The following is a 14,058-nucleotide window of genomic DNA, read 5'->3' as shown; positions in this document are numbered from 1 at the left end:
TCAGTACTTGTGGCTCACGGGCTCCAGGGCACAGGCTTAGTAGTTGTGGCACACAGGCCACAATTGTGGCTCCGCGGCCTGTGTGATCTTTCTGGACCAGGGCTCGAACCCGTGTCCCCTGCATTGGTAGGCGGATTCTTAACCACTGCGCCACCAGGGAAGTCCAGAGGGCCAAATCAGAAGGGCCTCATAGGTCTTCATGTTAAGACTCTGACTTTAAGAAGCAGAAGCCCTCTGAGAGAGTTCTTAAAACAAGACTGGCATGACCTCCTATGCTTCAACAGGATCACCCTGAGTGATACATTTAGAAGAGAGTCAAAGACAGAAGCAGAGAGAGCACTGGAGAGATGACTGTGGTTTGGACTAGGGTGACAGCAATAGGTGTAAAAAGTGGAGGGAGGATATATTTTGAAGGTAGACTAAACTGTTACCAATGCTTAAAGCACATAGAAAATGCTAAATAAACATTTAATGAAAGAATGAATCTTGAAAGGTGGGAGAAACCAATGTGAACTAGAGTACTCAAGAAAGGTTTTTTACTGGTACTCTGCATGGATAGCTCCTATTCCTAATTTTCAGCATTGTTCATTATCTGAATCCTTCTAAACCATTTTTCGCTTGACTGATCCCTCTAACTGGTTATTAAATCCAGGTGAAAGTAGACAGGAGTCTAAGTAAAATAAATAACAGTGGGGATTACAGTGAAGTAGAGAAGTTCAAGACATTAAGCAGGCATAATCCACAGGCTCTGGTGATTAAATATATGGAATAAAAAAGGAGAGAAAATATAATAATGATCTCTTCTTCGGACAACTTCATGAATAAAAGATGCCATTATCTGAAATAGGGAACACAAAAGAAAAAGCAGGTTTGAGGGGAAACAAATGGAAAAGGCTAAAAACTTTAGAGAAACAAAACAATTTTGGGAAACAAGTATTTTTGGAGTCTAAAGGTCTAAAATTAAGTATATCAAGACTACTGCTTCCAGGGATTTCCCTGGTGGTCCAGTGGTTAAGAATCCGCTTTCTAATGCAGGGGATGCGGGTTTGATCCCTGGTTGGTGAACTAAGATCCCACATGCCAGGTTTCCCTGGTGGCGCAGTGGTTGAGAGTCCGCCTGCCGATGCAGGGGACACGGGTTCGAGCCCTGGTCCGGGAAGATCCCACATGCCGCGGAGCAACTAAACCCGTGCGCCACAACTACTGAGACTGCACTCTACAGCCCATGAGCCACAACTACTGAGCGCGTGTGCCTAGAGCCCATGCTCCGTAACAAGAGAAGCCACTGTAATGAGAAGCCTGCGCACCGCAACGAAGAGTAAGCTGGTGCAAAATTAAAATTTGGTTCCTCCTTAGGTTAAAAGGACGAGCGTTTTTTCCCCTATTCGTCTGCTCTTGATAGTAAGATTATAAAAGACAGATCTTATGTTTTGTCAAAATAATCACTTACGTTCTATGTTGTCTTTATCAGATCTTTGATTATTTAAGTAAACCTAGTCCTCTCAATATTAAAAGAGCTAAGTTTTGCACAGTACTAAATATATAACCTTCAATAATTGCCTGAGAGGGCTTCCCTGGTGGCGCAGTGGTTGAGAGTCCGCCTGCCGACGGAGGGGACACGAGTTCGTGCCCCAGTCCGGGAAGATCCCACATGCCGTGGAGCGGCTGGGCCCGTGAGCCATGGCTGCTAAGCCTGCGCGTCCGGAGCCTGTGCTCCGCAGCAGGAGAGGCCACAACAGTGACAGGCCACAACAGTGACAGGCCAGCATACAGCAAAAAAAAAAAAAAAAAAAAAAAAAAAAATTGCCTGTGAAATCTTTGTCACTTTGATTAAATGGATAACTGAGCATTGTTCCACAGTGACCTATGATCCTATTTGACGAAGTATTTTTAAAACTTTTGATATTTTTGACAAATTTCAAAAATAAAATTTTAAATAAAGCCTTTTTTGACTTAGAAGTAACTCTGAAATATTATTTCAAGGCCCCTGAAATATCTCAAAGATTGGTTCTCTCCTTATAAAAAGGGATATGTTAAGCTAACTAGGCTTATTTCATATATTAAATTACATGGGAAGCATTTCCAAATAAGTAATACTAAACCTTCTTTATTGTATGTCTGTATAGATATATGTTATAAATATTTCAGAAACTATGTGAAATTCCTAGAAATCTGGTATGTCCTGAAATAATGTTATCAGTCATAATTCTAGTTATCTTAAAATATTGTATGTCACAGAAATAACCCAATTTCCTTGTCAACTGCACTGTCATCAGATCTCTAACCATGCCAGGGTAAGAATTTATAGAATTCTAACTTAGAAATGGATGACTTCATAAAACTGTTAACAAAAGATCAAAACCATGAATTAATTCCATGGGACTAAATGAACTGATGAAGATGATTATAATTTTTATGACTTTTTGTTTTAAATATTGTCAGTTCTTTTATGCTTTGTCAGAGTCCCCATTTATGTTGGATTCACAAGCTGACAGACCTCTCACAATGTGACTTCCTTATCTTTTGTTATTCGTAGGCACCATTAAACACTGTGTGGGAGGGGAAGTATCCTAGCACAACTCATCAGCTTTTTGTTCTTGCCAAAATTATGGAGTAAATTCTAACAACCCTAGAATGAAACTGTCCTCCAAAACTGCTAAATAGGCAATTAATATCCTCATTTTCTTCCCTCCCATAAATGACTACTAGTCAAAACTCTTCTAATCCTGTGGTGTTATTTATGTGCCACTGCTAAAAGTAACGCGAATAAAATTATTATTTGTATATATGTATATTATTTGTATATATGTGTATATATATGCGTGCAAAAGAAATCTGTAGACTATATGCCAAATAACTGACACTGGTTATTCCTGTTTATTTTCTGTGACATATAGTTGGGTTTTTGAAAATGAGCATGTATTGCTTCTATAAACAAAACAAGAATGAATGAAAAGGTAAATTCATTTAAACGTAGTATTAAAGGGTTAGGACTCAGCACTTTCACTGTCGTGGGCCCGGGTTCAATCCCTGGTTGGGGAACTAAGATCCTGCAAGCCGCACGGTGCGGCCAAAAAAAAAAAAAAAAAGGGAGTATTAAAATTCTGTATTTGAATCCTTAACAGGCTGACCCCGAATTGCATATTTTCATACAGCAAGAGGACTCAAACAAAATAAAACTATATAGAAAAAGAATTCCAAAATCAGAACTTAAATCAGAACATAAAAACACATCTTCATATTTGTACAGATAAACATAAACTCTATATCCATCAGTTTTACTTGTTGGTCTCTTACTTTCATTAATTAGAATCATATAACAAAGTTCCCAAATTAATTCATTTGTTCTTCTTGGCTGTTACTGATGATCTACTTTCTAGCAAATTGCCAAGGGTATAAACATCATGTATGGCACCAACTAAAAATGAATTAATGAATAGAAACTAAAATATAAAGTTAACTGAACTTAATATTGTAAAACTGTCAACATTCCAAGGGAACCAGACTTTAGAACGAAAGTTGGGTCTTAACTGTCAAGCCCAATATGGAGGGAAAAAAGTTGATAGGCTTAGACAGAGTTTATTCACTCATTTACTTCTCCTGAAGCTGAAAAACATTAGAGGCAAATTTCAGTATCCAAAAAAAGTGGGCTAATCAACTGAGGATACTGTGATGGCTTTTTTTTTTTTAATATTTATTTTTATTTATTTATTTGGTTGCACCAGGTCTTAGTTGCAGCAGGCAGGCTCCTTAGTTGCAGCCAGCGGGCTCCTTAGTTGTGGCTCATGGGCTCCTTAGTTACGGCTTGCCAGCTCCTTAGTTGTGGCATGTGAACTCTTAGCTGCGGCATGCATGTGGGATCTAGTTCCCTGACCAGGGATTGAACCCAGGCCCCCTGCATTGGGAGTGCAGAGTCTTAACCACTGCGCCACCAGGGAAGTCCCCGTGATGGCTGATTTTATGTAACACCCTGACTAGGCTTCATGGGCCCCAGATATTTAGTCAAACATTACTCTGTATGTGTCTGTGGGGGTGTTTTGAATGAGAGTAATATTTAAATTGGCTGACTGCCCTATGTGGGTGAGCCACATCCAATCAGCTGAAAGCCGAAATAGTACAAAAAGGCCCCCCAGGTAAGAAGGAATTCCTCCTGCCTGACTGTTAAGGTGGGACTTTTTTTTTTTTTTCTCCTGCCTTCATACTTGAACTGAAGCGTCAGCTTCTCCTGGATCTTGAGACTGATGGTATCTGGACTAGATCATTTGGGTCTCCAGTTTGCCTGCTGTAGATCTTGAATCTTGTCAGTCTCTATAACTGCATGAGCTGATTCCTTATAACATCTTTCTCTCCCTCTTTCCCTCTACCTCCCTGTAAAAATACTGCACAAGGAAAGCCCAGCAAATGCTTTATGATGATGATTTTAGCACTGATGCCTTAGAAAGCGTGGAACCCTCTCCAAGAGACAGCAATCTATTCATTTGACCAAGTTATTCCAGGTCCAATGGGACTTAGATGATACTTAACAGAAAATTTTCTTGAATAATGGCCGTACTTTTACTTAGAAGTTAAGAACGATTTCTAACTGCTGTTAGAGCCACTTATCTTCTACTCTCTTTTCTACTTCTCTCTGCAAATGGCCACAATCCCCGGTACTATCATTTGAAGTATAAGCATAGAATTGGAAAGAATACTAACCCATGTAATTACTGTACTTCACTTAAATGGTTTTGGTTATAAAGAAGAGATAAGAACCACTCACCACATCAAATATAAAAATGACCAAGTACTTCTTTTATCCTTTATCAACTGCAAAAACAAACAGCTCTCTAGGACCCGGGAACAGAGCACCCTGTCACTGACGGGGTGTTGTTCAGGAAAAACTGAATGGGAGACATTACTCAAAATCACATATAGCAGCAAATATCTTAGAATAAAAAATCTTGTAGCCATGCTCTCTATACATCCCCACAAGAGCAGGCAGGCTTCCTAAATAATTAAAAACTGAACAAGTAGGAGGCATAGCAGAAGTCCCTGCAGCCATAGTGTTGTGTTGTGGGAAAGAGATGGATTTGTAAATCCTAGAGCAAGGTTCTGCCTACCTGAGGCGACGGCTGGGTGGAGACCCTGGGGGAAGCCACTGTCACCATGTCTGACCAGGAGGCAAAACCTTCAACTGAGGACTTGGGGGATAAGAAGGAAGGAGAGAACACTAAACTCAAAGTCATCAGACAGGATAGCAGTGAGATTCACTTCAAGGTGAAAATGATGACGCATCACAAGAAACTCAAAGAATCATACTGTCAAAGACAGGGAGTTCCCATGAATTCACTCAGGTTTCTCTTTGAAGGTCAGAGAATTGCTGACACTCACACTCCAAAAGAACTGGGAATGGAGGAAGAAGATGTGATTGAAGTTTATCAGAAACAAATGGGGGCATTCAATGGTTTAGATTTTTTTATTCTTCTCCCTCAATCCTTTTTTTATTTTTAAAATTAGTTCTGGGCTTCCCTGGTGGCGCAGTGGTTGAGAGTCCGCCTGCCGATGCAGGGGACACGGGTTCGTGCCCCAGTCTGGGAGGATCCCGCGTGCCGCAGAGCGGCTGGGCCCATGAGCCGCGGCTGCTGAGCCTGCGCGTCCGGAGCTTCCGCTCCGCAACGGGAGAGACCACGACAGTGAGAGGCCCGCGTACCGCAAAAAAAAAAAAAAAAAAAGTTCTTTTGTAATGTAGCGTTCAAAACAGAATTGAAAACTGGCACCCCATTTTTTTAAAACATCTGGTAATTTGAATTCTAGTGCCCATTATTCATTACTGTTTGTTTTCACTGTGCTGATTTTTGGTGATCAAACCTCAGCCCCCTTCATATTGCCCTCTCCTTTTTAAAAATTACATGTGTGCACAGAGAGGCCACCTTTTCCAGGACTGTGCATTTGCACGCTTGTGATAAATAACAGCGACTAATGCGAGTGTTCATAATGACTTTCCAATTGGCCCTGAAGTTCTAGCATGTGGTTGCTTCACTCCTGGACTGTGACTTTCAGTGGGAGATGGAAGTTTTTCAGAGAATTGAACTGTGGAAAAATGCCCTTTCCTTAACTTAAAGCTACTTTTAAAATCTGAGGGTCTGGACCAAAAGAACAGGAATATCAGGTTGGAGTAAAGATGACAGAGGTGGTGAGAATAATGACTAACTCCAAAGATGGCTTCACTGCAGAGAAAGCATTTTAAGATGAAAGAAAAACCTTGCTTGAGGGGCTTCCCTGCTGGTGCAGTGGTTAAGAATCCGCCTGCCAATGCAGGGGACATGAGTTCGAGCCCTGGTCAGAGAATATCCCACATGCCGTGGAGCAACTAAGCCCGAGCACCACAACTACTGAGCCTACGCTCTAGAGCCTGCGAGCCACAACTACTGAGCCCGTGTGCCACAACTACTGAAGCCCGCCCGCCTAGAGCCCGTGCTCTGCAACAAGAGAAGCCACTGCAATGGGAAGCCCGCGCACCGCAACGAAGAGTAGCCCCTGCTCGCCGCAACTAGAGAAAGCCCGTGCACAGCAACAAAGACCCAGTGCAGCCAAAAACAAACTAAATAAATAAAAAATTATAAAAAAAAAAAGAAAACAAAAAAAACACCTTGCTTGAAGATCCCAGAAAAGTTCTACTTTTCATTAGCAGTTAAAGTTATTCATGCAGAAGTGTATACAACAGAACACTGCTCTTTTTGGTACTTTTTGGCCTGGGATATGGGTTTTAAATGGACACTGTCTGTACCAGCTTCATTAAAATAAACAAAATATTTGTTTAAAAAAACTGAGTAAGTAAAGGTAACAATGGGGGGAAAAACCTTTTCTACAAGTAGTAGCAAATATTTGGTACTTGTTAAAATTTTGATACTTTTTGCTTATTTTATGAATCTTACAAATGTATAGATACTGAAGTTGATTTTCATGCCAACAGAAATATATTGATAATTAACAAGGTTAAACCATGAAGGAACTTCTACTTCATGATATATATTTTTTTCACATTTAGATGATACCGTAGTTTGTGAGTTGGGCAGAAGAGGGATTAATCCTTAACTAGGTCCTAAAGTTTTCTTCGTTAAAGAATCAGTCTCTTCTTCATTCATCTTCCTAAATCATCAGTAGTCACTCTCTTTGAACAGCTCTAAAGTGAGGGGGCAAAGCAGCAGACAACGCTCTCAACTCTCACCACAGCACTTTCTAGATCATTAAATTATGTACTTGTCACAAGTATCCAGTCAGGATGCATCATGAAGAGCAGCAACTCATGGCCTCCTGGAAGGAGCAAGAGAGACAAAAGAATGCCAGCAAACACACAAATCAACTGACCTTTATGGTCATCCTTAGTTCTTTAACTTCTACATGAACACCTGCAGAGATGTAGATGAAAATTAACATCATTATATCTAAAAATATCTTAAAATACCAAAAGGGACTGGAGAAGGAAGTAGTGGTGGAAGAGAGAATAGAGCATAGGATGTAAAAAAAAAATCAATGAAGCTATTTTTAAAACCACACTATGCTGGAACTTGAATTTATCTATTCATGTTTTTCACATGACCTCAGACAAAGAAGAATAAAGTATCCTATTTAAAAATGTTACCTTGGGACTTCCCTGGTGGTGCAGTGGTTAAGAATCCACCTGCCGGGGCTTCCCTGGTGGTACAGTGGTTGAGAGTCCACCTGCCGATGCAGGGGATATGGGTTCGTGCCCTGGTCCGGGAAGATCCCACATGCTGCGGAGCGGCTGGGCCCGTGAGCCATGGCCGCTGAGCCTGTGTGCCCGGAGCCTGTGCTCCGCAATGGGAAAGGCCACACAACAGTGAGAGGCCCGCGTACCGCAAAAAAAAAAAAAAAAAGAATCCACCTGCCAATGCAAGGGATACGGGTTTGAGCCCTGGTCCGGGAAGATCCCACATGCCGCAGAGCAACTAAGCCCGTGCGCCACAACTACTGAGCCTGTGCTCTAGAGCCTGCAAGCCACAACTACTGAGCCCACGTGACACAACTACTGAAGCCTGCACACCTAGAGCCCATGCTCCGCAACAAGAGAAGCCACCACAATGAGAAGCCCGCCCACTGCAACAGAGTAGCCCCTGCTAGCCGCAACTAGAGAAAGCCCGTGCGCAGTAACGAAGACCCAATGCAGCCAAAAGTAAAAATAAATAAATTTATTAAATAAATAAAATATAAAAATTAAAATGTTACCTAAAACAAAAGTAAAAGAAATATTAGCTAAAAGGCAGGGCAGACTGACTTTAATAACACTTAAGTCCCAATTAAATGGCACTAGACAATCTTCCTGTTAGGCTCTTAAGAGTTCCAGGGAACAGAGGAAAATAAATGTACCTTTCTGCTTCAGTGAACAGTCTTGTAAAAGGGATATTTATAAGGGACTTTCAGGAAGCAAGAGTTCAGTAACTTTGGAACACTGAAGCAAAATGAGTGGGAACTAGGTTTACCATCTTCTAGACGCAGCCCCTGTTTTGCTAGACTGTCAACAAATATCAAAGTGCTCAGCTTGGGCAATTGTTAAGTTAATGAACATCAAAGGAGACAGCCCGCCCCTCCCTACCCTAGGGATACTGTTCTAAAGCAGCCCTTTGGTTCTTTATCTCCCTACAAGAATGCATACAAGTATTTGAATCTACTCTCCCATTATTACTACTGCTATTTCTCTCCTCAACAGCTAGAGCAGCTCCTTAACACCAAGCACTGCACAGTGAATTCCTGTCACAAGCACTTGTTTATCACCCTCTCCCTAGTAGTAGTTTAATCCTTTAATTAGTTTTAATGCCCCAAACTAGGATTTCCTGAGGACTGCCACAGGATGTGCAACAAGCAGCAGGGGCCAAGGCTTTAAGTTGTTGATTCAATATAATCAAGAATTTTTAAAAATGGTTGCTAATGCAGAGCCAGAAACAGGGCCCTAAACAAAAGGAAGAAAAGAGGCCAAGTACCTCTGAAAAATTAAGGAACTGAGTTTTAAAGGGTGCCAGCTCACAATTAGGACAGAAAGGCTTAATTTGTCCAGACTGTCCTACTGTCCTCCTTTGGTACTGGAACATATTACAAGCTACTTTTAGACAGAAAGGAAGGGATGAGGAAATATGCGTACTGTGGTCAAGCACCCATGGACAGATGAAGAGGGTTAGCAGATACAGCAATCACTGGTGAAGGCGAGGCTTGGAATTAAACTAGTTTCAGAGGCGGAAGGCAAGGCAATAAGTAAGAATTTCACAAAACTGATTAGTATTGAACATTTAAAAAAAGAGTATATAGTGAGCAAGGCCTTTTGTAGGTTACGTACAAAATTTGAGAATCTGAATTAATAGGCTATAAAAAATACAAGTAGCATTAAAAAAAAAATAATTCCAACCATCCTTAAGAGGCCTGAACATAGGTCTCTGAATCCTTAGTTGTCTCTTTTCCCTCTCCTAATTTGTTCTAACTTCACCTATGCCACTGATTCATTCAGGAAGGACCACCAGCTCTTTAGAAGGAAGCATCAATGCATTTAGATTTCCAAAAACAATGAAAATTGGCAACTTAACATCACCACCAAACTCCTGTTCCACAGGCCAATATTTCCCTTATTTTTCTTTTAAAAGAAACAGATCAAATATCTTGTCTTCCAATTTCCTTTCTTTTCCCCAATTACCACCAATCAGTAGAGTGGCTTTTGGTTCTCATTGATGTAAACGAGCTCAAGAAAAAGAGAGAGAGAATCCTCGAACCTCTTAAAAGTTAGTTTGCATTATTAATTGAGATTTTATTTAAAATGCATAGTCTAAGGCCTTTGTCCACCAAGACTCATGGTCTGGTGAAACAGACTCGAATCCTCATTTTTAACAAGCTCTATAACTGTGGTGCTCAACCCTGGCTGCACATTAGAATCATCTGGGGTGCTTTTAAATAACATCCTGCAGGAGCCTCACCCCCAGATAGTCGTGGGTCTGCAAAGGGGCGTGACATTGGCATTATTACTAATTTTTAAGCTTTCCTGTGTGTGACCAAGGTTAGGAACCACCATACTAAAAGTAACTTTGACGCAGGTGGTCCATGGACAAAGTTTGAGAACAGGGGCTTAAAAGAGTACACCTTAATGAGATCCTTCTGAAACTCATTCCACGTATCTACGTCAACGTAGATAGCAGGCAGATACAAGTATTTAGATAATTTATTTTTTCTAAACCACAGGTGACAATTAAAAAAAAAAAATCAGGGCTTCCCTGGTGGCGCAGTGGTTGAGAGTCCGCCTGCCGATGCAGGGGACACGGGTTCGTGCCCCGGTCCGGGAAGATCCCACATGCCGCGGAGCAGCTGAGCCCGTGAGCCGTGGCCACTGGGCCTGCGCGTCTGGAGTCTGTGCTCCGCAACGGGAGAGGCCACAGCAGTGAGAGGCCCGCGTACCGCAAAAAAAAAAAAAAAAAAAAAAAAAAATCAAATGCTCTTCAAAAAGCTCTCAAATCTTAAGGAAAGCCTTAAGGAGGATATCGGGTTCTTAACTGAGAAGAGTCCATCTATCTTGTCACTTATTTATACATATTAAGTATTCCTATGGCAATAAACTGCAATAAAGTTGATGAAAATCTAGGATCAAGTCTCCTAGATAAAGTCCTCAAAAATAATTCTGGGGGGGCTTCCCTGGTGGCGCAGTGGTTGAGAGTCCGCCTGCTGATGCAGGGGACACGGGTTCGTGCCGCGGTCTGGGAAGATCCCACATGCTGCAGAGCGGTTGGGCCTGTGAGCCATGGCCGCTGAGCCTGCGTGTCCAGAGCCTGTGCTCTGCAACGGGAGAGGCCACAACAGTGAGAGGCCCACGTAATGCAAAAAAAATAATAATAATAATAATAATAATAATTCTGGGGAAGGGACTTCCCTGGCGGTCCAGAGGTTAAGACTGTGCTTCCACCGCAGGGGTCACAGGTTTGATCCCTGGTCAGGGAACTAAGACCCCACATGCTGCACAGTGCAGCCAAAATTAAATAAAAGAAAAGACAAATAAAAAAATAATTTTGGGGGAAAAAAGCAATTCCAACTGTGTTAATATTGAGAAAGGGACTTCCCTGGTGGCACAATGGTTAAGACTCTGTGCTCCCAATGCCTGGAGCCCGGGTTCGATCCCTGGTCAGGGAACTAGATCCCACATGCATGCCACAACTAAGGAGCCCATAAGCTGCAACTAAGGAGCCCGTCTGCTGCAACTAAGACCCGGCACAACCAAATAAATAAATAAAATACATATTAAAAAAGAAAAGATTGAGAAAGTTATTCCTCTTCAACAAACAAAACAGAGACTGGGCTATAAAGTTGAAAATTATAAGTGATGAGAAGAAATGGTCATTCATCTCACCCAAACAGTAAATGAACAAATCAAATCATGGAAAAAAATCTTTAAAATTAATTTTATTATGAAATAAAACTAAGGTAGTTCACCCACTTCAATCTTAAAAAAATAATAATAATGTGATTCACAGTAGTTTAATTAAGAGTTTAGTTCCCTTATATCATCTTACCACATCTTCTCCAATATGAGGGGCATCGACTTTGGGGCTCCTTTCCTGTCCAAGGGGAACATCCTCAAACTCCTTATTTATGTTGTGCATTAATAACAACATTCTACTAAATGAACAAGTCTACATTTGTTCAAAGGTTAGCTTCCAGCCTGCTGCCTGTGGGCATCTTAACAGCCAGCTTAAAACAAACTCTGAAACAAGACGCAAAAGGAGAGACCACTCTTGTGGCAAGAAATTTTTATTAGCACTTGGATTTGGAAGAAATAAATGGGAGTGGAAGAAGTAATAGACAGACCGTGCTACAAAAGCTCTTGAGTATTCAGGGTAGATTTCTGAAGCAGAGAGGGAGGTTAAAGGGGTTACTGATCCATGGAGAGGAAAGAGGTAGGCTTTCATTTGTAGGGGCGATTACTCACAACTAAACTCAGCTGTTTTTTTGAAAATTCGCAGACAAGAAATCAGAAAATTAAAAATAGATTATGAAGTGGATGGAGTTCAGAAAAGCCACATTCTACTTGAAGACAAAATATTGAGAAAACTTATCTTGTGTGTGAGCTCAATTTTCTCTACCTGTAAAGTGGTTATACTGCTTGCTGATTTCAGAAGGCTTTAGCTATTCGTTAAAAAGCCCTTTTTGCTAGGTAATAAAGAGGCTACTTTACAGAAAGAAAATCTTTTTCTTTGATTGCTGGTAATTTACTGAAGTGATATATATTCCATAGGAAAAATCCATTTAGGTAGAAAAATTAGTAAGAAACATAAAATCAATAAGATCTGAATTTGCTTCAAATAATTAGCTGGATTTAAGGAAGTTTAAGGGGGTTTTTTGGGGGTGGGGGTGAGGGAGGAGGAGAAGGAAGGAGGGAAAACAAGAAAAGGGGAAGCTGAAACAAAGAAGAATTTATTTGTGGCTCTGAAACCAGTCCCTTCTGGAATCTTACCCCTACCACTAGACTATACGCATTTTCAAAGGCAAGGATCATGTATTGTTCAACTCTGTACCCCTCAACAGCATACCCACCACAGGATACAGAGCGAGTGCTTGAGAAATGTTTGATAAATGAAGAATTAAGTATTTCTCAACAGTGCTCTAGGCTGTAAGTTACAAGAAAGGAGGGATCTAATCTACTCTCCAGCATTAGATATACTGCTAAACTGTACTGTGGCTAAGAATTAAACTGTGTTCTCTAGAAAACTTGATTTTTACTTAGATGAATCTCTAATAGTGAAATAAACAAATTACATAAAAGCAGATACATAATAATAAAGAAAAAAGTGGAACCCAAATATTCCTAGGCTCAGAAAGCATAGGGATTGGAAAGAAGGGTACCCAGGTTCAACCAAATGAAAAGCCTGCCTGCCAAAGGTAACGAGCGGATGTCAGCACCCCCTCTCCAGAAGCAGGAAATTCTCTTTATGACCACTCCCACCGCCACCCTCTCTCAAGACTGTTTTCTTTAAGGGTTCTGCCCCCTCAGCATGGGGATCCTGGAATGCTTTTAAAAAAAAAAAAAGTTTTAAAAAAAGGATGGGCAGAGAATCTGAATAGAAATTTACAAAAAAAGCTTCTCAGTTCTAATTAGCTTTTGACAGTTCTTGGGATTCTCAAGGTAATCATTTAACACCTTATTAACAAGTCTATTATAGGAATTAATTCAAATGAGCCAAACCGAATTTTAATTAAACCTCTATCTGCCCAAGGTATTCTTTTTCTTCCTCCTATGCCAACAGCCACCTGAATGAGCTCTCAGTTCCCTTCAATACTAAGAAGTACAAAAAGTGCAGTTTTCTACAAAGAAAGTTATTTCTGTCATCATATTAAAATTTATCTAGTAAAATGTACCTATCTAGTTTATTTTGTTCCACAATTTGGCCATTCTGGCTTAACATTCAAGTATACAAGCAACGTACTTTAAGAACCCATCCATTTTCTAATATTTCTCGATCATGTGTGTGTTCATTCATTCACCAAATTTATCAAAAGGCTACTAGATTTCAGACACTAAGCTAGGTGCTGTGCTTGTTATTAACTACATCTTTGGACAGAAATAAAATACATCAAAACACAACTCTGGAAAATGGAAAAGCGCAATTTTAGTTCCTTTGGTCAGACATGTTGCCTTGATTCATAAATAGATCTTACAGCTAAATTTCTATTACTGGACGTGGATTAGTGACGTGTGAAGTAAAATCTAGAATTTCAAATGTCTTGTGTAATTTGTCAGAATTTCCTAGGTCTCATTTTTTTCTACTCACCAGCCTGTTCTAACTCAGTATGTCTACTCAAGGTACAAACACAATTCCTAACCACTGTTATCTTAGGTAAGACAGCTCTTAGGTGGTTCCTAGGCAAGACGGCTCTCAGTATCTACCCATCACTGTAGTCACATGGCCCTCTCTTCTTTGAGAAAAGGATAGGAATTGGAGGGGAAATGTGGAAAAGATTGGGAGAAAGAAGAAAGGAGTGCTTACAAAGTAGGGTAGGGAAAGGATCTCAACTGCCCCTGCATGCTGCAGCTTT

At 40.7% G+C, this 14,058-nt stretch overlaps 2 protein-coding genes across 2 annotated transcripts in view; one reads left to right on the top strand and one right to left on the bottom strand.

Annotated features, from left to right (window-relative positions):
* SPTLC2 (serine palmitoyltransferase long chain base subunit 2) overlaps positions 1 to 14,058 on the bottom strand; it is a 112,620-nt gene that overhangs the window by 33,829 nt on the left and 64,733 nt on the right. The window lies entirely within an intron of this gene.
* On the top strand, positions 3,165 to 5,680 carry LOC132420082 (small ubiquitin-related modifier 1-like). The gene has a single exon (XM_060004118.1). It carries the CDS (start codon positions 5,146 to 5,148, stop codon positions 5,488 to 5,490), a length of 345 nt encoding a protein of 114 aa, XP_059860101.1. The 5' UTR covers positions 3,165 to 5,145; the 3' UTR covers positions 5,491 to 5,680.

The sequence above is a fragment of the Delphinus delphis genome, chromosome 2 (genome assembly GCF_949987515.2).
Source record: "Delphinus delphis chromosome 2, mDelDel1.2, whole genome shotgun sequence".
NCBI lineage: Eukaryota > Metazoa > Chordata > Mammalia > Artiodactyla > Delphinidae > Delphinus > Delphinus delphis.
The sequence above is the reverse complement of the archived record's forward strand: the minus strand, read 5'-3'. Positions and strand labels throughout refer to the sequence as shown.